The sequence below is a fragment of the Numenius arquata genome, chromosome Z (assembly GCF_964106895.1).
Source record: "Numenius arquata chromosome Z, bNumArq3.hap1.1, whole genome shotgun sequence".
NCBI classification, from domain to species: domain Eukaryota; kingdom Metazoa; phylum Chordata; class Aves; order Charadriiformes; family Scolopacidae; genus Numenius; species Numenius arquata.
The window spans coordinates 4,264,812-4,285,528 of NC_133616.1; the positions used below are offsets into that span (position 1 = coordinate 4,264,812).

Below are 20,717 nucleotides of genomic sequence, written 5' to 3' on the forward strand. Positions count from 1 at the left end.
GGTTGTGTCAGGTGTCCAGGGGTGGGTTGAGTGTCTGGTGGTTTAGTACCTCCTGGGTGAAGCAAACCTCCACCCAGCCCCGAGCACCTGGGAAGGTTGTACCGTACATACACTGCTTCCCCTCCACGCTCCTGGCTCCCACGTCTGGCGTTTCCCGGGCCAGACATGGCTTGTGGACACCTAGTGACTCCCAATGATGGGATTTTCATCGTTTCAGGGACTTTTTTTAATGAGAGGTATTTGGGAGGTTGGTCAAAACTGGTCAGTATTTGTACAAGCTGGTCATCCCATGTCTGATTGTCCGCCAGGATTTTGTCCAAATAATCTCCATTTCTTACCTGTCTGGAGCTGAAAACGGTTCTCTGAAGAGCTTTGGTCCTTCCACAGACCAAGGGTGACCTCCTGTCACTGCCTGTCCAGCCTTATGTTCAGCATGGGATTGGAAAAGTGACACCAACAGTCGAAGAAAAGACCCAGCACATGTAAATAACCATCAGAAATGGAAATGGTTTGCCAAAATATCCAAACCTGCAGTTTTTCCCTCCTTAGGATGCATCTCAAAGATGGGCAGGGCCTGTCTCCCACTTTCGCTGAGGAAGAGATCCTAATCGGAGACCATCCCCACCAGGGATGTGTTTACAAGCCAAGGTTTTGGCTGAGATGTTCCTTCTGCCAGGGGCTGGGAATCTCCTCCAGAAGCAAAGCTGGAGGAACAGTTAAGGAGTCACCCACCAGCTGCCCTCCATGACATCCCACTCCCGTGGGTCCCACTGTCCCCACTTGTACCCCACACTGTGAAGATGCCTCCATCCTTCCCCACTCCCATGCAATGATATGTGAAGCTGAGCAAGTGCAGTCCCTCACCTTCAAGAACCGACCCTGAATGCTCAGAAGAACCACTGCTTTGCCCAAATCTATTCATTAACCCATATCGCCACTTATTTAAGTGAAAAAAGTGGGTTTCTTGGGGTGCCCTTCCCTCTTGCTGCAAGACAAGGTGGGGGCATCCTCCTCTCAGGGATGTGCTGCTGACCCAGAGAAGAAGGAAAGCCCAGCCAAGGTTGTTTCTAGCCCATTGCTGCATCGCAGAGAGCTTCACTGTGGCTCTTGGTGCAGACGACGGATCCCATGGGAGCTGTAAAACGTTGGGAGAAGGGAAGTGCGAGTGAGATGTCGGAAAACAGATCCGAGGCCCTCAGCGGGCGATTTGTAACTGTCAGAGCTCCTGCGAGGGGTATTTTCATCTGGTGGCTTTGTCACAGGTGGCCCAGGAAGAGTGTGAATAAATGGACCCAAGTGGGAAGTGTAATCATGCGGAAAAGCAATAACATCACCCTTTCATGGATCTCTGTCGTATCCCGTGCCAGGTAAGACGGGCCTTGAGTGACAACACATAACACAAGTGACACGTTTCCCATTAGGATCTTGTAAGTGTCACTCCAGCTCAACCACCTCCGCCTTGAAAGCTCCTCTTTGGGTTTAGAGGACCACTGCTGGCTCGTAACACCATGGACAAACTTCTCCTACCTACCTACAACCCCAGAAGAGGCATCTGAATGTGTCCTGCTTCCAAGCAGCAGCCTCCCCTGGACGTCAGTGCTGCTGAACGCTGGGGCATCCAGAGGACTACAGTTGTAACAACGGGGGGAAATTAAGTGTATTTTAGGATGCAGATAATTAGATTGGTTGGGCTTGATGATCTTAAAGGTCTTTCCTGACCTGATTGATTCTATGATTGTGGGTGGTAACATCAGGAGAGGTGCACTTCCAGGGAAGCGATGGGAAGTTGCTATTTTTATCAGTGACTTTGGTATATAAAGTTGGGGATTTCTACTAAAAACTGCTGATCACAGAGAGTTGTGCAGCAGCACTGTCAATACCAGATGACGTGGATGAAGTTGGATGAGGTGGAGTGACGGATGTGATGCAGGAGTTTGATCACATCAAGTTTAAGGTAGACACAGAAGCACCTGATACAAAAGAAACGTAAAGATTCGGGTGCCCTTGGTCTGCTGGATGGTAGAAAGGCTCTGCAGAGGGATCTGGACAGGCTGCATCGATGGGCCAAGGCCAGTGGGATGAGGGTCAACAAGACCAAGTGATGGATCCTGCACTTGGGTCACAACAACCCCATGAACGCTCCAGGCCTGGGGCAGAGTGACTGGAGCTTCCCAGTGGAAAAGGACCTGGGGGTGTTGGTCGACAGCGGCTGAACATGAGCCAGCAGTGTGCCCAGGTAGCAATCAGGCCACCAGCATCCTGGCCTGTATCAGGAACAGTGTGGCCAGCAGGGCTGGGGCAGTGACCGTCCCCCTGTACCGGGCACTGGAGAGGCCCCACCTTGAGTGCTGGGTCCAGTTTTGGGCCCTCACGACAAGAAAGACATTGAGGTGCTGGCGCATGTCCAGAGAAGGGCAACGGAGCTGGTGAGGGGTCTGGAGCACAAGTCTTGTGAGGAGCAGCTGAGGGAGCTGGGGGTGTTCAGCCTGGAGAAAAGGAGGCTGAGGGGAGACCTTCTCGCTCTCCACAACTCCCTGAAAGGAGGGGGTAGCCAGGGGGGGTCGGTCTCTTCTCCCAAGGAACAGGCGATGGGACAAGAGGAAATGGCCTCAAGTTGCACCAAGGGAGGTTTAGGATGGATATTAGGAAAAATGTCTTCACTGAAAGGGTTGTCAAGCCTTGGAAGAGGCTGCCCAGGGCAGTGGTGGAGTCTCCATCCCTGGAGGTATTTAAAACCTGTGCAGACGTGGTGCTGAGGGACATGGGTTAGTGGTGGCCTTGGCAGTGTTGGGTTGATGGTTGGACTTGATGATCTGAAAGGCCCCTTCCCACCTAGGGGATTCTGTGATTCTGTTCTGCCATGGGTCAGCCAGAAGCTGTCAGAGCTGTGAGGCCACGGCAAAGCGAACGGAACCCTCGGCCGTACGAGGTGGCGTTTTGTCAGAGCCACCCATGGGAAAGGCCCTGGTAAAGGCTCCGGTCTGGTCAAGACTCCAGCAGTTCTGCTGCATTTGATCTGCATCACCTCCAGTAATGAGAAATGAATTTGACAGGGGACTCCTTTCTTTTCCCAGCTCTGATGTGGTTTTCCTGGATTCACCTAAAGCTGCCTGTGCAGCTAATAAACGTAGAAAATTATCTGAAATTAAACTGTCAGACAGTTTTCCTTGCCCACTCCAGCTTTGCCCTGAGATTTACCGTCTGAAAGATCCTTCCTTCCCAGCAGCTGGCACTCAATTCTAATTTTAAACTAAATTACCAACCCAGATGACTCACCAGCTCCAAGAGAAAACTTCCAAGGGGCATTTATGAATTGGGGGGTGGGCTGGATCCTCAGTCTCTGTTTGGTTTCAATAAAAGGAAAGCGTTCACCTTATTTACACTGAAGGGGAAGGTAAACGCAGGGTTTGTCCACCGCAAGTTTGCGTTTTGCAGGCGTGCTGCTCCTTTCCTCTGCAGCCAGAGAGGAAACTGCATCCCTGGGATGCTCTGGAGAGAAAGCCGCAGACGATGACCCTGAAAAGGAGAGGGGAGAAAAAAAAAAAAAAAAAAAAGTAGTATTTCAGTAAATGGAAGCGCTATGGACTCAGCGAAGGACACATTTACAGATTCTCCAGGGAACCGGGGAACTAATCCAATTAGTAAACGCCTTTCAGTCGGCATTTCAGGGCAGACCAACTAAATTTTCAGCCACCGAATTAACCTGCATCGCAACAAATTCGCCGGGAAAGCAACACAAATATCTAACCTGTCTGGGCAGTTCTGGCCCGTTCTTGAATCGCCCCAGAAATGACAACTCCCACAAAGCCAAGTGGCTCCTACATAAAAATAAAGCAGCCTGAGCCACGAGGGACGCGCTGAGCGCCGCAAGAAGAATTTAAAGCATTCCACTTGGTGTATCCTGAAGTCTAAAGACTCTGGGTATCTCTTGGTGATTGAGAAAAGAAAAGATTCAGGAGATAGGTCAGCTTCCCACATCTGTGCCAAAGTCCACTCTTCTCCCTCAGCTGGTGACACACATGACATAAAATCCCAGCCTGACGTCCACCTCCACAGCCACCATCCGTCCCAGAGTTTGTATTTTCGAGCTTCACCAAAAAGCCAAGAACTCCGTGGGGCTGAAAAGCCAACTCCCTCCAACTCTCGTTTATCCATCTTGACGTTTAAAATAAATGGCCTCTCCGTATTCGCAGCACCAAGAGCCTTCTCATGTGGTGAGAACATCAGAACTAAAGAAAATTCCCCTTTTTTCACTGGAAGTGTAATGGATGATGATGTTGATTATCATTATTATTATTATTATTACTAATACTACTACTATTTCTATATTGGCTATGCGGGACCCCGTTTATCACAATGCAGTTATACTTACGGTCCTTCCCTTTACTTGTAGCTGTAAAGTCCCTGCTGTCATTTAGTGGTTCTCCGAATGATGTCCACCACCTCTCATTGTCGGCAAGGACCTGCCCGGAGCTCCACAGAAGGTCTGAGCTTCTCGGCACTACCTGGCCAGGTGAGAAAATCCAAGTGTAACAGTGGTCTCCTACTCCAGTGCTCTTCCTGACCAGCAGAAGACAGCTGTGAGGATGGGACACAGGGGACACACTTGGAGAAACACCAGCACGGAGGTTGCTCGGGGACCTGAAGGACTGGGATGTCCAGGAGATGGAGGCCATGCAGAAACCGCGTCCCTGGAACACTCGTTGCTGCCACCTGCCCGTCCCCCAGCAGCGCTGCAGGGAGAAGGCACTGTTCCTGCCCTGCTCTGGGAGATAAAAGCAAGCTTTTGGGGTCAGGAAATCACATTTCCATCCCATTTACATTCAAAATTAATCGCAGGGAACGGCGCTGAATTTGGGCAGCTGTAACGCATTCCCAGAGTTTAAGGCTTTATTTACATGACAAACAAAAGCTACATGAATGAAAGCGTGTGGGGAAATAAATCCCAAACAAGCTGATATTGTTTAAATAATACACTCTATTTTATTTTGTCTTAAAATAGTTTAACCTTTATGCTACAGACTTGTTTCAAAAAACAGAAGGTCTCATCTTGCACCAAAAATATATATATTTTTATATATATATAACACTCTGTTTTATTATTATTTTTTTCTCCAAAGACCATTAAATACTAGATGGAAAATGAGAACTAAATAATGAGTGTTGAGAAGAATCAAAGTTTGTTGGGTTTTTTTGTTGTTTGTTTTTTTTTTTTAACTCGAGTCGCACGTTTTTAGACATTTATATCCTAAAGCAATGATTTGTCTTCACTACAGAAGATTCCAAGTTCACACTCCAGCAATTCGGGAACTGCTAAACCGTGGAAAGGGCTCGAGCCAACGCGCACTGAAGTCGATGGAAAAGCCACCCCCGTCAAACTCCAGCGGGTTCTGGATCGGGCCCCAAGTGCATGGGTTCGTTCTTAGCCATACAATGGCTAATGTTTCTCTTTCCTGCTGAGAAGAGAGCAAAACCATCCAGGCACCTTTTGCTCTCTTTAAAAAAAAAAAAAAAAGGAAAAAAATAAAAACCTAACAAAAAAAAAAAACAGGAAAAAAAAAAAAGACAAAACAAAAACATCTCTTAGCTATCCAGTGATTGCAGTTTTCAGATCACTACCCTTTCAAATTTGTTAAGAATAAGAGAAAATATGTAGTGTTTTAAATAAAAGAAAAGAAAACCTGCATCAGACTACAATAACATGAATCGTTTAAACAAACACAGTGCACAATTGGAGGAAGTTTGGTGAGGACGCAGTCGTTTTTATATATACATACATGGAAGTCACATCATATACAAACTGAAAAACAAGAGAGTTAGTTTGCATTTTTCATGGAAGGACTACAAAATGGGTCCCTGCAGCTTTCTTCAAAACCGATCTTTTAAAAGAAAAGCAGCCACGCTAGATCGCTTGTCCCGAAGTTACCTTTGCAGCCCGCGTTGCCAGCCCACTGGAACCGCGACTGAGCTGCGTCATCTAAAATACCAGGAGATAAAGATCCACAGCCGCCACGGAGAGAGGGAGGAGGACGGGGGCTTCCCCCTGCTGCCACGCTCCCGCCCGCCTGCCCCCGGAGAAGGAGATCGCTCACTAGAAGCACCGCACGCGTTTTTCTGGCCGTGCGAGACACCTGATTTTCAATGTTTCAAAAAGCTGGAAATTGGACTATCAATCCCTCGGCCTATTTGTTCTGTAAAGTCCAGCCGTAACCCTTCTGCTAATTAAATAAAAAGCTGTTTGTTACTAGCTATACCACCGCTGCTGGGTGGTAGGTTGGTTGTTTTTTTTCCTTTGAGTTATGTGACAACGTAGGTAAATTTTTTTTTTTTTTTTTTTTTTTTTCCCCCCACAGATAATATGAGTGGAAGCCAAATAAATTTAGAAACCGGCCAACACAAAAAACGAAACAGAACTTCCCGTGTCCTGACAACCCCCTGCTCAGCCTTAAATGGCAAAAAAAAAAAAAAAAAAAAAAAAAAATCTGATGAGAGATCTGTACAAAATTCCCACTAGAAATACTTTGAATACAAAGGAACATTTTAATTGCACAATAGACATTTAAAGTGAATATCATCTCGTTAAAGTCTAATCTTTGGTTTTTGCCTTGAGAAAGGTTCAAAATGACAGATGAGGGGCAGGAATTTCCATATCCACTACAGGAACTACAGCCTGCTCAAGTAAGTGGTTCCACCGATTTGGGTAAATATTCTGGTAGAAAGCATTTCCTGGATCATAATACCCTAAGAACAATTGCAAAACAAGGACGAGACATGACCTCAAGCCAGGAAAATGGTGCAGAGATCTAGTTTAAGAAAAAAATAATTTAAAAATTAAAAAATAAAAATAAAATCACAGCCTTAAGTCCTGATCCTGCAACGTCTTTTTAGGACAGAGTTTTAAGCACTCGAATGGCCCCACGAGTTTCAGCCAACGCTGCACAGCTGCTAAAGTGCTTTGCCGGGTTGGGGCTTGGCAAGGTGGGTTTTTGTTTTTTTTTTTTTTATTTATTTTTTATTTTTCGAAATGGTCAATGAAGCAAATTAAGCAACAGCAGAAATGAGGACTAGGAGCCAAACGTTTCCTCTCTCTCCTTCTCCTACTCCAGGCAAGACTCGGATATGAGTAAAAAAAAAAAAAAAAAAAAAAAAGTTCAGCTATATTTAAAAAGGAGAGGGATGTCGGGCCTCTTTATTACTTTTCCTTGTGCTTTTGCAATAATCAGCTGCGAGTAAGCCACTACTACTACGACTACTACTACTACTACTTTAAACCGCAACAAGCTGTGGGAAACGCTCAGTGAAAGACAGTAGTCAAGTAGACAGAAGACTCAGCACTGAAGAGAGTGTAAACTATTAAATTACGTTGAAAATAAAAATCCTTTAATTAAAAGCCGTTCAGTGCATATGTCACGGGCCGTTTGTATTCAGGACAGTCCCTCCTGCCGGCAACGCAACCACGTCAACTCCGGGGGGTAAATTAACGCCCGGCCCGGTTTTTGGAAGTGTTGAATAACCCCCAGCTTCCACTGAAATCAATGAGGACACAGCATTTCTCAAAATCACTGATGCTCACACAGCAAAAGGCTAACTCCTACGAACAAACTCAATATGCCGATAAATTAAAAACGGTCTGAGGTGGGAGGTGGGAAAGGGCGGGAGGACATGGGTTTGCACACAAGTTGTTATTTCTTCAGATGGACGCACGCACAAGTTAGTAACCGCAGATGTGTTTTAAAAGATTTGGAGCTATTGGCTTTTAATTCTGGGAGGAATCCTCCTTTGAGAAGGCAAAACCATTTTTAAATGATATTGAAACGATACTACATTCTCATGGAATTGAGGAAGGTGGTGAGTCTGAATTCCGTAATGCCAGGAACGGGGCTCCTGAAGCTGAAGCTTTTTAACAACGAACTCCTGTGCCACAAAAGGCGGGGGAGGAAGTGGGGTGGGGGACAGAAAACACAGTGACACTGCGTTACAGTAGATATTTGCGCCTGGTGTCCTCATCCAAAGTGAGGTCCACTACTTCTGGGGGCGAGGACCAGTTCTGCTGGGGGGTGACAGCTGTCCATGACGGCGGCGGCTGAGGGCTGACGTACTGCGAGCCTGAGCCGTGCTTCCAGGAGGACACGCTCTGAATCACACCTCCCCTGGGATGCACGCACCTGTAAGCGAGGCGAAAAAAAAAAACAACAACCAAAAAGGATTAAAGCTACTTGAATTCGGGCACGAGGTTCCCGGCTGCGGTGGGTTTATCACTTAGGCGTTGCGTTAGCACCTCCTTCTCCAGAACATCCTCCTGGATTTTCCGTTTGTGGAGCCCACGACATCTTAAACACCCAGTAAACAAAGCTGAGACTAAAATTAAATTTAAACTTTTAAGAACTGAATTCTGTCAGTGGGTGAAAAGTGAGGTTCCTCAGAAAATAGGCGCGCGGATCCCGCAGATCCCAGGATCCCAGGAGTCTGCCCCACCACGTGTGTGGTACCACGCGTGATTTCGGGACCACAGCTTCCTGCTACGTGGTTCTTACCCACTGAGCTTTCAAAAAGAGAAGAAAAATTAAGTGAGGCTTGATGGGACACCCAGAAAAGCTATCTTTCTATCTGAAACCAAAACCATGTTAAAATAGGGACATAATGATACTTCCATTACAATAATTACAGGAGGCGGCTTGTAACTGCACTACCGCAGCCGATACACTTGGGTTTTCCTTTGGTCATCTTAACTGAGATGGAACTGAGATGGAACTTTCCCATCTTAACGCTGGGAAATACTCGCCGACAGCAACACAGCCCCACTTCAGCAAAACGCTGGAGCTTTCGGTGATGACACTCGCTGAGACGACGTCACGTATGTAGAAAGGAGCACTCGCTCACCTGCCCTGCTGAAGCGAGGTTCGTGTCTGCTTATTTGCAGAGTTTTTTAACCTGTTATATTTGTAACAGATACATGACAATTGAAGTACAAGCTAATAATAACTAGGAAAAAAAAAAACCAAACAAACAACACCACACCACAAAAAGAAAGATTAATTCTGTTAAACCATGAAGTGAGGACAGGAACTTACTGGAGTCTTTCAGGTGATAGCTCCATTCCCAGCTGTAAATCTTAAAACGAGTGACGGTAAAACTTTACACCTCGTGCTCCAGAAGCTGTTTTGCTCTGGGAAGCAGGGGTGCTGACGTTTGGCTGCTGAAATAACCTTTCCCCGTTTCCTTGTGAAGCCACGTGTACCGCGTTTCGGGAGCTGGTCAAGTATCCCCGACATTTACACAGTATTTATAGTTTTAATTCAAGGTAGTGCAATTTGTTTCCCCCAGAACTACTTCGGTTATTGCTCATCTCTCTTGGCTCTGGCCAGAGACAGGGTTTCATGAAATAGAATGAAAAATCTCACCCTCCGATCTTTGCCTCCTCTGAATATAAGCATCTCATTTCCCTCCCTGGTAAGCTACTTGGTTTTGGATGTGATGTTCAGAATGACTTTTTTATTACTTCTTCGGTCTTAAAAACACATACTTAAAGTACGTATCTACAAATAATAAGAGACTGGAACTCTAACAAAAATAGAGGATTTTTTTTTTAAAGAAGCCTTTCTTTAAAGAAGAAATATTTTTAAGCAGAGCTGACAAGAACAGATCGTAGCCAAAGCAAACTAAATACGATGTTCGGTCTCAGGGCTTACGCTCCATCGCTCTGATACGGAACAGTCCTCAATGCTCGGGCAAAGCTGATACTCCCCTTTCTCCCTAAGGATGACCAAAAGCTGTAAATTACCTCATAGAAATGATACCTTGCAAAAATAAAAGTGTTTATCCTCAAACAAGTCACACAAGCAGCCAATGGCAAAATGTTCCATCCAACGTCAACTTGGGGAACACGCTTTCCAATCCGCAGCTAAGGGAAGATACCAAGTAAAGGCAACCAAAAAAAGGAGGGAGGAAAAAAAAGAAACACAACAGAACTCTAGGAAAAAACAGAGGAAGACTGTTTTATGCACATGCATGATACAAAAAAATATAAAATCTATTGGACAAAAATTAAACAAACTGGAAAAAGTGACTTGGTGTCCTAAGTAGATGCCAAGTAATATTCCATTGATGAGCAGCACCAGGAATTCACCAGCCATCTGGAAAACTCCAGACAATGGACAAACCCTAGGGTTTCATGACTCACGCCAGGCAGACAACGACATGGGATACACAGCAGGATAAAAAACAGAGGGAGCAAAAGAACTGAATCCAACCACCACGCTAACTAAGCATGCAAAAAAATATCCATAAAAAACCTAAACCTTTTCCAAACCCTGACAGAAGCCCATCAATACTTTGTAACTGCAAGCCCAGACCTGCAGGAGAAATAGAATTCTCTGTAGGATTCGAACAACTGAAATGTGCGAGTGTTCAACGGAGCCAAAAGGAACCAGGAAAGCATAAAAATGTGCTTTCTGTCCGTCTTTGCTGAAACTATTTTGGTCCTTATCTACTAAAACTGATATTAAACAGCAGCTCTGCCTTTACTGAACATTTCCATCGAGTCAAGCAGCACCGAAAGCCTGCGAAGAGGGGACCTTGAGCAGCAGGGCTGTGTGTAGATAGCGATGGGCAGATTTACACCAACTAGTACTGGAGGACAAGTCCAGGCTGCTTATTACTGGGACAAAGATCCTCCAAGCCCTGGCTCTGCTGAGTGAACGGCCAGGAGAGATACTGCCTCAGGAATGAGCCACGCAAGGACTTTCACTGTTCTAAAAGTGAAGATCAAATCTCTCTTCCAAAATTTCCTTCTTTCCCATCCAACCGCACTGGACTGCGCCCACACTATCTACACAGGTTCCTTTCATGGGAAATTGGGGCCCACATAGCCTTCCTCTTCCTCAAGGAAGATGATCACAGAATCACAGAATCACGGAATTGTCAGAGTTGGAAGGGACCTCTAGAGATCATCTAGTCCAACTCCCCTGCTGAAGCAGGGTTGCCCAGAGCACATCACTCAGGACTGCACCAAAGCGGGTCTTGAAAATCTCCAGAGAAGGGGACTCCACGACCTCCCTGGGCAGCCTGTTCCAGGCTCTGTCACCCTCACCGGAAAGAAGTTTCTCCTCATATTTAAACTTCCTATGTTCCAGCTTGTGCCCGTTGCCCCTTGTCCTACTGCTGGAAACCACTGAAAAGAGTCCGCCTCCATCATCCTTCAACCCACCCTTTAGGTACCGGTAAACATAGATAAGGTCTCCCCTCAGCCTTCTCTTCTCCAAGCTATAGAGCCCCAGCTCTCTCAGCCTTTCCTCATAAGGGAGATGCTCCAGTCCCTTAATCACCTTAGTTGCCCTACGCTGGACTCTCTCCAGCAGTTCCCTGTCTCTCTTGAACTGGGGAGCCCAGAACTGGATGCAGTATTCCAGTTGTGGCCTCACCAGTGCAGAGTAGAGGGGGAGAATGACATCCTTTGACCTACTGGCCACACTCTTCCCTACGCAGCCCAGGATCCCATTGGCCCTCTTGGCAACAAGGGCACATTGCTGGCTCATGGAAAGTTTGCTGTCCACCCGGACTCCCAGATCCTTCTCCTAGTAGCGCTTTCCAGAAGATCCACCCCTAACCTATATTGGTGCCTGGGGGGTTCTTCTTCCCCAGGTGCAGGACCCTGCACTTGCCCTTGTTGAACCTCATTAGGTTCTTCTCTACCCAGCTCTCCAGCCTGTTCAGGTCACGCTGGATGGCAGCACAGCCCTCTGGAGTGTCGGCCAGCCCTCCCAGTTTGGTATCATCAGTGAACTTGCTGAGGATACACTCTGTCCCCTTGTCCAGGTCATTGATGAATACGTTGAACGGGACTGGGCCGAGTATTGACCCCTGGGGGACACTGCTGGTTACAGGCCTCCGACTTGACCCTGCTCCATTAATTACTCCATTAATTAATGATGTACTTTAAGAATGTAGAGTAGTACTTTTAAAAGGGTAAAATATGTCTTAGAAGGTAGAATCTCGCACCAGGTAAGAATAAAGAGCCGTAAAAAAGGTCACAAAGCCCTGTGAAACCAGACACTTGGTATAAACAATACATGCCTCGCTGAGGAATATATCCTTGGATAAGAGCAGAAGGCTGATAACAAGGAACACCCCACCACAGGAGGCACCGAAACTGCCTGAAAACCAGACAGCTGCTGGATAAGGCATGAAGTCAACAAAAACTTGCGGCAGCTGGGGGAAAGGTAAAGCTGGCATTGGGAGATGGTGACCACCAACTCAGCCGGAGAGCGAATCGGACTGACACCCCCCTCCACTCTCCTGGAACATGCGCACATCAATTAAAGGACCTTGTAACGTTAAATGAAAGCAGGAGACTGTACTAACCAATAGAAATTGTTAAGATAAGGTATTAACCAATAATTATATAATTAAGTGTGCGTATTTCTGTACAGCTTCGAACTGTATAAATATTCCTAAAAGTTTTTAGGCTGAAGGGCTGGCACTGTGGATCACCACCCAGCACACATCCCTGCAGAAATGAAATAAATAGATGATTCCTCTGCTCTGCGTGTATATTGGCATCTGCAACATGGGGAAACGACCCCGCTTTGGGAAAACAAGCATGCAGTGAAGGGACAACAAGCAACAGCTCTTGTTCCTTGTCCCTGATGCCCCTCTTCTGCCTGCAAGCATCCTCCAGGCTGCAGACAAGTCTTAAAAAAGAGCTTGTCTGTGTACTTGTTTTAACTTGGTTTTATCCCAACAAATTAGCCCTGTACACTAGATGAAAACGCCAGTCCTGTTCAACTGCTTTGTAGTACCTTAAGCCATGGAGAGATCATAGACTAAACATGAAAAGTAACATCAAAAAATGCCTGTCAAGAATAACAGCGGAAGCACAAGAGCTTTCTCCCTGAGCTCGAGAGAAACCTCCAGCTTCCTCACCCTCATCCTCTCTGGGGGGCTGAACTCTCTTCTGTCTTGAAATAAAAGCAAGATTCACAAGGATCTGATGTTTAATCTAAGGGGGTTATCTTATGACATCAGCCACTGAAAAACTGATAGTATTTTTACAACTGCTGATTAATTAAATAAACTGGAAGCTGATTAAATGCTTAAAGTAAGTGAATATTTTGAAAGGAAACAGGAACCCACGTAAGTATTTTTGTTTACGTATTTGCATATTCACACTATGCCCTAAAATCCGAATTCTTAACAATGGTTCCCGTCGTATATAAATTTGGTATCTCAATATTTGGTATTTTAATACCACATACATTTAGCCTGTTAATGTTTGATATGGAATCACAAGCTTAATCTGAGCAATTATCAAGTTGATGATGTTCTAAAGAAAAACACATTCTGGCATCATTGTGACCAGCAGACTAGAAAAAACAAGTGCGACGTTTGCTGCCAGCTGTGGATGGGTAACTACAGAAGTGGAAGTCAGCAGGTTTTTTTGCTTTGCTAATTTTGGCAACACAGATATTCTGGTAAGGTGAAAGAAATATTAGAGCAAGAAAAAGGCATTCCTACCTGGCATGTTCCTGAACTCCAACAATCTCTACTTCGCTATCGGAAGAGGCGATATTAATTTCTTCATTGATCTGCGCATTGCCAGGAGAGGTTTTGCCGCTTGCAAGGAAGCCTGGATCCAAATGACCTACAGGTGGAGAAAATGCAGACGCAGGCAATGATTAACAGCTTACACAACTCGGAAATCAGCTGGAAAAGGCACTTCCCAAGCTAACACAAAGGGACTGAAACACTGAGATTGGAAAATCTTATTCAACCAAGTCATCCAACTTTCAGTTCATCACCCGATACGGGATGAAATCACTGGATTTATCCAGTCTCAGCAGCTCTAGTGAAGGTGTTATCACACAAACGTGAACAAAGCCTGACTATTGCATGGGGAACCCTTGATGTAAATAGGCTTTCCAGCTGTTATTTTATGACAACGCTAAGAGCTAGACTGTGCCTAAACCTCTCTAAAAAAAAAGAAACAAGACAAGCTATTGTCAGTAAATCAAACTCAGTGATACTGTGGCAAACAAAGCCTACGGGCTTGACAGAAATATTACACACACCAAAGAAAACTAATTTATTTTATTTTTTTTTATTTTTTTTTAAATAGCAGAAGCAGGTCAGTGAAAAAACCCAACACGCTCGTCAGTTTCTGGTCACACTGCTTCACACATCTGTTCTAACATTATTACAAACACTTGGAAAAAAAATATCTGTTTTTCATAAGTTCTGTGTACAGCGGTGTTGTTTTTTTGTTACAGTTCCTCAGTTCATTGGTCTGTCAAACAAGTCCTCTCTAAATAGTCACACCAAGGGTGGCAGGTTTTGCCAAGAAGGTCCTTCACCACAATTAGTGAAGCTGTGCTGTGACGTATTAAATAATGTTTGCACAGAAAATACAAAACAGCCAAGATTATGATTTTTTTCACAGAAAAAAAAATATAAAAAATGCAATTTAAAAAAAAATCAATAAGAAAGGGTAACTTCTACATTTGTTTTTTTTTCCCCTACCTAAAAAAAAAAAAAGAAGATTACTTTTACTGTCTCTAGCAGTAACCTGGTGGATGCTGGGCAGCCCTGAAGCAGATGAGACTACCTGCTTCTCAGAAACCACTCACTCAGCTGCATTACAGAGAGGAAGAATCACTTGTCGAGCAGGGAATATGAGATCAGATGAATATATTATGTATATATCTAGTTTGACTGGACACCTCTTCAAAGACAAGAGGAGGAGGACGCAGTAACAATCCACCGCATTTCAAAGGCGTGCGAACATGCAGAACTGATTATACCCCCAGGTAGATCAGGAGGACAGAGAGGAAGAAATTAAAACAAGTGCCAGGGAAACCTTCTAAAGACCAATAAAGTACTCAGAAAAGGTGCAAGCAAATAGAGGGGCAGAGACCATACTGGATGCTCAGATTTTGGAAAACGAAGACCCTTGGTGCGACATCTGGTGAGGGTTATCACAGGAAGGAAACCCGCGTGCTGCCACGTATCTGAAGGAGGAGTTTCCACCTCAAAAGGCAAAGAAGATTTGTCAGCTGGACTTAAATCAATAGCCCAGGCAGACTTTTCCTGACACTACGGTTCAGCCGAACGTTTCTTGGCAAATATCACTGACTGCCAGGAAGTCCCTGAATAGGTCATGGATATTTCTTTAATAGAAGCATCCAGGCATGCTGTGAAACATGAAATGGAAGATCTCCAAGGCTTTGGTCCATGCGCTGGCCATGCCAAAAGGGAGCCTTTAGGTGACCACCACCCCAGTGATTGGCATCGCCCCACTCTTGAACCTCACCGCTGCTACAGCACACGCTTGGTCACTGATGGACACGAACTGGTATGGATATCAACGCGCCTTAATATGTTGTATTAATTATGTAGTTTACAAATATATACACATATATATATATTTGTATGTATATAGGTATTTTTACTTGTACTTTACCTTGTATTTCTCAGCATCAGTCTTCCCCCTTGGTTCATAGAACTGTTTTCATCGGAAGGGACCTTTCAGATCATCGAGTCCAACCATCAACCCAACACGGACAAAACCACCACTAACCCGTGTCCCTCAGCACCACGTCTGCACGGCTTCTAAATACCTCCGGGGATGGTGCCCCACTTCCCTGCCCCACTTCCCTGCCCCACTTCTCTGGGCAGCCTGTTCCAATGTTTGACAACCCTTTCAGTGAAGACATTTTTCCTGATATCCATCCTAAACCTCCCCTGGTGCAACTTGAGGCCGTTTCCTCTTGTCCCATCGCCTGTTCCTTGGGAGAAGAGACCGACCCCCCCCGGCTACACCCTCCTTTCAGGGAGTTGTGGAGAGTGACAAGGTCTCCCCTCAGCCCCAAAATGAATTCCCAGGTGCATAAGTGAGAGCTCCAAAAGCTACATTACCATAGCTTTAAGTTCAGACAACAAAGAGGTAATTAGCTGCAGAGAAACCATGATTAGCAGTGTAAATATTGCAACAGTAATTGAGTATAAATCAGGATCATAGCAGATGGAGAGATTTACAGCCTCTGGCCATACAAATTTCATGCCTAATCACATGCCTACGCTGTTAATTTCTTTGCACGAGCATTAGGATGACGCCCAAAGGAGATGTTTTGTTTGCCCTACAACATCAGGGCTTGGAAAACAGCCCCAAATATTTCCCCAGGCACAAAGATGTGATAGGGTGTCCTAATAAGATTTTTCTCCCAGATAAAAGCTGATGGTGTTATTTTCCCATGGGAACACATCATTTAATGGCCTGTTAAACTAGATACTGGCCGAAGATTAAATTTGGGCCCAAGATGTAGAGATTTGAACGCTCTGCTTTTCCAAACATGTGACCCCAGGCACGGTTAGAAAAGGCCAGTACCCACAAACATGCAGTCAGAGGCGCACGGAGCCTACAGGGCTGTGGGGCAAGGCGTGCGCGGGAAGAGAAGGAGATTCAGCCCTTCGGACGCTGAAACGGCCGAAGAACCAGAAGCAAATTTGTCTGGACACGTTCCCACAGGGTCAGGGAGGAAGCTTCTTGAAGTTTTCTAGGTTTCTTTTACCTGGTAACCCCTTCCTTGCAATTTCCCTTGGATACAGGCAGAAGAAGGACGAGAGATTTCTACCTGCACCACAGCTGTGTACTCCTAAGCGGAAAGCGGAAGAAAGCTTGGTAAGAAACACTACTTTTTATTTCCTTAGTCTCCTTTGAAGTACCAACCCATTAGTGCCATACAATAAGGTTAATTTCAGCTCTTCCAATCGTCTAATAAATGACTTTATAAAGGAGCGTGCTTGTCAGGGGTCAAATAGCTAATACCAGTCAGCCGCTATCCTGTGAGCTTGGAAAACACCGCCGAGCTTCAAAGAGGCTGGAACAACATCCAGCCACAGACCACAGTGAAAAGAACGCAACAGATGATAGATAGTCTCATATTCAACTTGTCCACTATATAATACACTCCACTATTCTAGTGGAACATTTCTTCCAAAATCTGCCACATCCTTGTATTTCTTTAAGCCTTCTAGACATTGAGAAGTGGCGGCAGGCTTACGTTTGGAAAAATACAGCATGAAACAAAAAACCTGCTGTGCCTCACCGCTGCAGGCAAGATTCCGTGTCTTATGCAGCTAAAAATTAAGATTTTTAGTACTGAGTATTAAAAAAAAAAATGACAGAAAGGAAGGCAATATGTTGGCATACAAGGCTACGGGATGAAGTCGGTAAGAGATATTCCCCGTTCATCTCTCTACATCCAAAACGGTCGCATTTCACGTTGTTTAACTCTTTTGTTAAACAAGAGTTGCAAGCGTTTGGTGAAGCTGAGCAATTTTTTTATGAGCTACACGAACTTCTCTGAATTCTTCCACAGTGTTCCTGCTCTTGCTTTCTTGAGGGAAATGTCTTTGCCGTCTCCTGACGCCAAGCCCACTCACCAGCACCTTTTCACCCTTCATCTCTATCTGCGGCTGCTCTGCCCAGTGTTATAAGGCATGTTAGAAATCCAGGTGAGTTAATGCTTGTATTTTAAAGAAATAGAGAGATAAACAAAAAAATACACAGATACACGGATACACAGAAAATGACAATACTTAAAATGAGATTATGACCAGTTTACTAGCTGGTGGCATAGGTTGTCGTAATCAACCATTCGGTAACAGGCTTAGCTCACTCTCACTTTAAAAAAAACAAAACCAACAACAAAACCCCAGACCTAAGTTCCAAGAAGTAATTAGAGGGAAAAGAAGGAGAAAAAATAATTAAGAAAATTAGTGTCAAAAATACACTGCAGGAATCTTTGTCAATTTTTATCAGTTGTATTTTGGAATAAACGTCAGACCTTTTTAATAAGCATCTGTACTGTTTTAGTGCAAAATCCACACAGGGAGCTTTTAAAGCTGTATGAACTACAAAACCACCAAAAGCAAGAAAGGGAGAGACACCAACTGGGATGGGCTGGAGCGAATATCAGGGGAAGTGAATTTAAACAAACCTGTCTCAGCGCTCAGCTCATTTAGTAGCCCCCTGGTTCTCCAGGCAGACGCCGAGTCTTGATTTCCTAAAGAATTATTGTGCTCTTGAACTACTGCGGCCGCCAACAGATTGTCCACATTTACCACTTCTGGGTCTGAGTTTGTGTCCGATATATCGTAATGAGCTACAACTGGGGGTCCATCTGCAGGAGGAGAGAAAAGCAACGCGTGGTTAGAAGACGGCACACGGTCAAAGACACCTTCAGAAGCACAAATAACTTGTTTAAGGATTAACGCAATCTCCTACACAAAGCTCTTGAAGGACTATGAATTATATGAATTATTACACTTGAGTTAATGAACATTGGCTGAGATTACAGAGACATTTTAGCCTTTGCATACACAGAAAACACAAATGTAAGAAAAGCACGTTTATCGATGTATCAGTTACTTGTGTATTATCTTTTACATTAACACACAAACATCTCCGTATCTGACAGCGTTACTTTTACAATGGTAAAAGGATAAAACCTTCAGTTTAATATAAAAAATAGCAAGTTACAGGACATTAAATTTGGCAAGACATTTAACTAGAGAATTTCACAAAACTCAAGTGACAGCTTACATTACTTTAGAGTTGATTGAAAAAAACTAACTTTCTGATGTAACTGATCCAATGACAATAAATCTAACATTAGGCAACTTTCCTTACATAACATTTACTCATCAAGGACAGGGGAATGTTTCAAAATGGCAATGTTTTTTGCTGTTGTTTTTTTAAAATCAAGAATAACAAGAAAGAAAACTATCATGTGCACTGATAAACATGCTTTTAATTCACTATGATTGCCATATGCATTTTCGGCCACCAAAGTGAGGGGGGGAAAGAAAGAGAGAAAATTGATTATGTGATTCTGAAATCTATCCTTGAGGAATAACAAAGCGCTATTTGTGGTCTATTTTGTTAGGACAGACTATTTTCTTTGTGAGGAATGAAAAATAATTTATAATTGGAATGCACGCTACAAACAGAAGAGGTTCAGGAAAAAAAAAGTCATATTCAAGGCAAGGATTAATGCAGAAACAAAGAGAGCACGGATAAATATTGTAATCCTGAAAGGATGCGCCTTTTAACTCAAATGCCTCGTCTCGGCTGTAGCTTATCGACTCGGGGCGGATGAAAGCGGCTGGAGCTCCCAAATGGCAGAACCAAAACTTACTTTGGGCCAAGGCTTCATCCATAAAAACGAGTATGAAATGGAAAAACAGGTGGGACTAAAGCTCAGCTGTGGTTGTTTAACTCCAAGGAAGTTCTGGCAGCTGAGTGTCTGCAGGACCTTTTTTGTCACGGGTATGGTACAGAGAGGTTATCCTTTCTCTGGGATAATATAAAATAATCATAAACTAATAATGTGTTTAGGAAGATAAGACCTTCAGAATTACCAAATGACTAAAGAAATCTTTAGAAGTCACAAAGAACAAAATGAAAAGACTTTTCAGGAAAGACTGGCTTCTTTTAGGAGTGTTAATTGGCTGTTGAAGACATAAAGAACATGATGAACTAAAAGTTTCAAATCTAGTTCTCTGAAAACCTGTTTCTACTGAGGTTTTTAAGGTGGTGCTTTTTGTTTTGGGGTGGTTTTTTTTTTTTTTTGTTTGTAACTTGGTCCCTGAAATATAATTCAACCCACTATTTAAAGAAACACCTATTTTGTGATTAGCAACCACTTCATTAAAGAGTGACCATATTGCTTGTCGTACTAAAGATCAGTTTTGCAACAAGGTATGAAGAAATTCACAATATATTTCTGATCAGACCTGCCTCCAAAACAACAATTTCATAAAACAATGTTATATTACAAACTTAAAACAGACCCGACAAAAAAAAAAATGGGTAGTTAAATGCCAATGTATTAAAGACCAAACTGTTCGCAACATGAAACGCTGATGATTATGACTGGAAAAGAAGTCCTGAAAATTAACTGAAAGGCAGACTTTGTCTTTTTAAAAGGCAATTACGAAAATAATGGCATACCAAGCTCAAAATTAAGCTAGCTGATGCTCAGTTAATTATTTGTGAAAGCCGATGATTAAATTACATGCAGAAGTTACAATTGGACTGAATCACGAGAGGCATGTTTTCCTTCAGTCTTATCATCAGAGTTCAGCGTGAACATATATAATGTGAACTGTAAAAATAAACAGTTGAGTGCAGAAGATACGAGGGTCAAGTACAATATTGACTATTTGACCTTTTTTTCAGTAGGTTATCTAAAATTTCAGGAGCTATGCACTGTTCCTTCAGGTTTTTGTTTCTCTCACTTCTTACTAAGGCCTCCAAAAGGAGAAGCGAAATTTGATTTTAGATAGACGTGTCTACACAAGTAAAATTATATTTGGACAAAAGGCACCAATAGTCTCAAGTCAAAATTGTACCACTCCTACATGTATAATCATGCAAAAATGTATAATAAATGTATATACATGCAGAGTGATATTCTCATCACCTACCCATAGAAATAACTTGTGTGAAAGTCTTCATCAGTAGGAAATACAAGCATAAACTTGTTATCTGTAGCTCCACTCTTGTATCTTCCACACTTCCAAACAGCACACCTTATAACTTAGCTTAAATTTAGTATACATCAAACAGACAAAAATATTTTCAAAATAATTCACACACCGTAATTACATTTGTCAGTGCAACAGCCACCACTTTAACAATCTGGAAAAAACAAGCTGCC

General features: G+C 43.8%; 1 protein-coding gene across 1 annotated transcript in view; it reads right to left on the minus strand.

Annotated features, from left to right (window-relative positions):
• Window positions 1–7,026: 7,026 nt before the first annotated feature.
• Window positions 7,027–20,717, minus strand: part of ARK2N (arkadia (RNF111) N-terminal like PKA signaling regulator 2N) — a 47,044-nt gene continuing 33,353 nt past the window's right edge. The window contains exons 3-5 of the mRNA XM_074166534.1: window positions 17,994–18,176; window positions 13,513–13,639; window positions 7,027–8,165 (exon numbers count right to left, since the gene is read on the minus strand). Of these exons, the coding sequence (XP_074022635.1) occupies window positions 7,976–8,165; window positions 13,513–13,639; window positions 17,994–18,176 (500 nt within the window). The 3' untranslated portion in view covers window positions 7,027–7,975. The remainder of the gene's footprint in view (window positions 8,166–13,512; window positions 13,640–17,993; window positions 18,177–20,717) is intronic.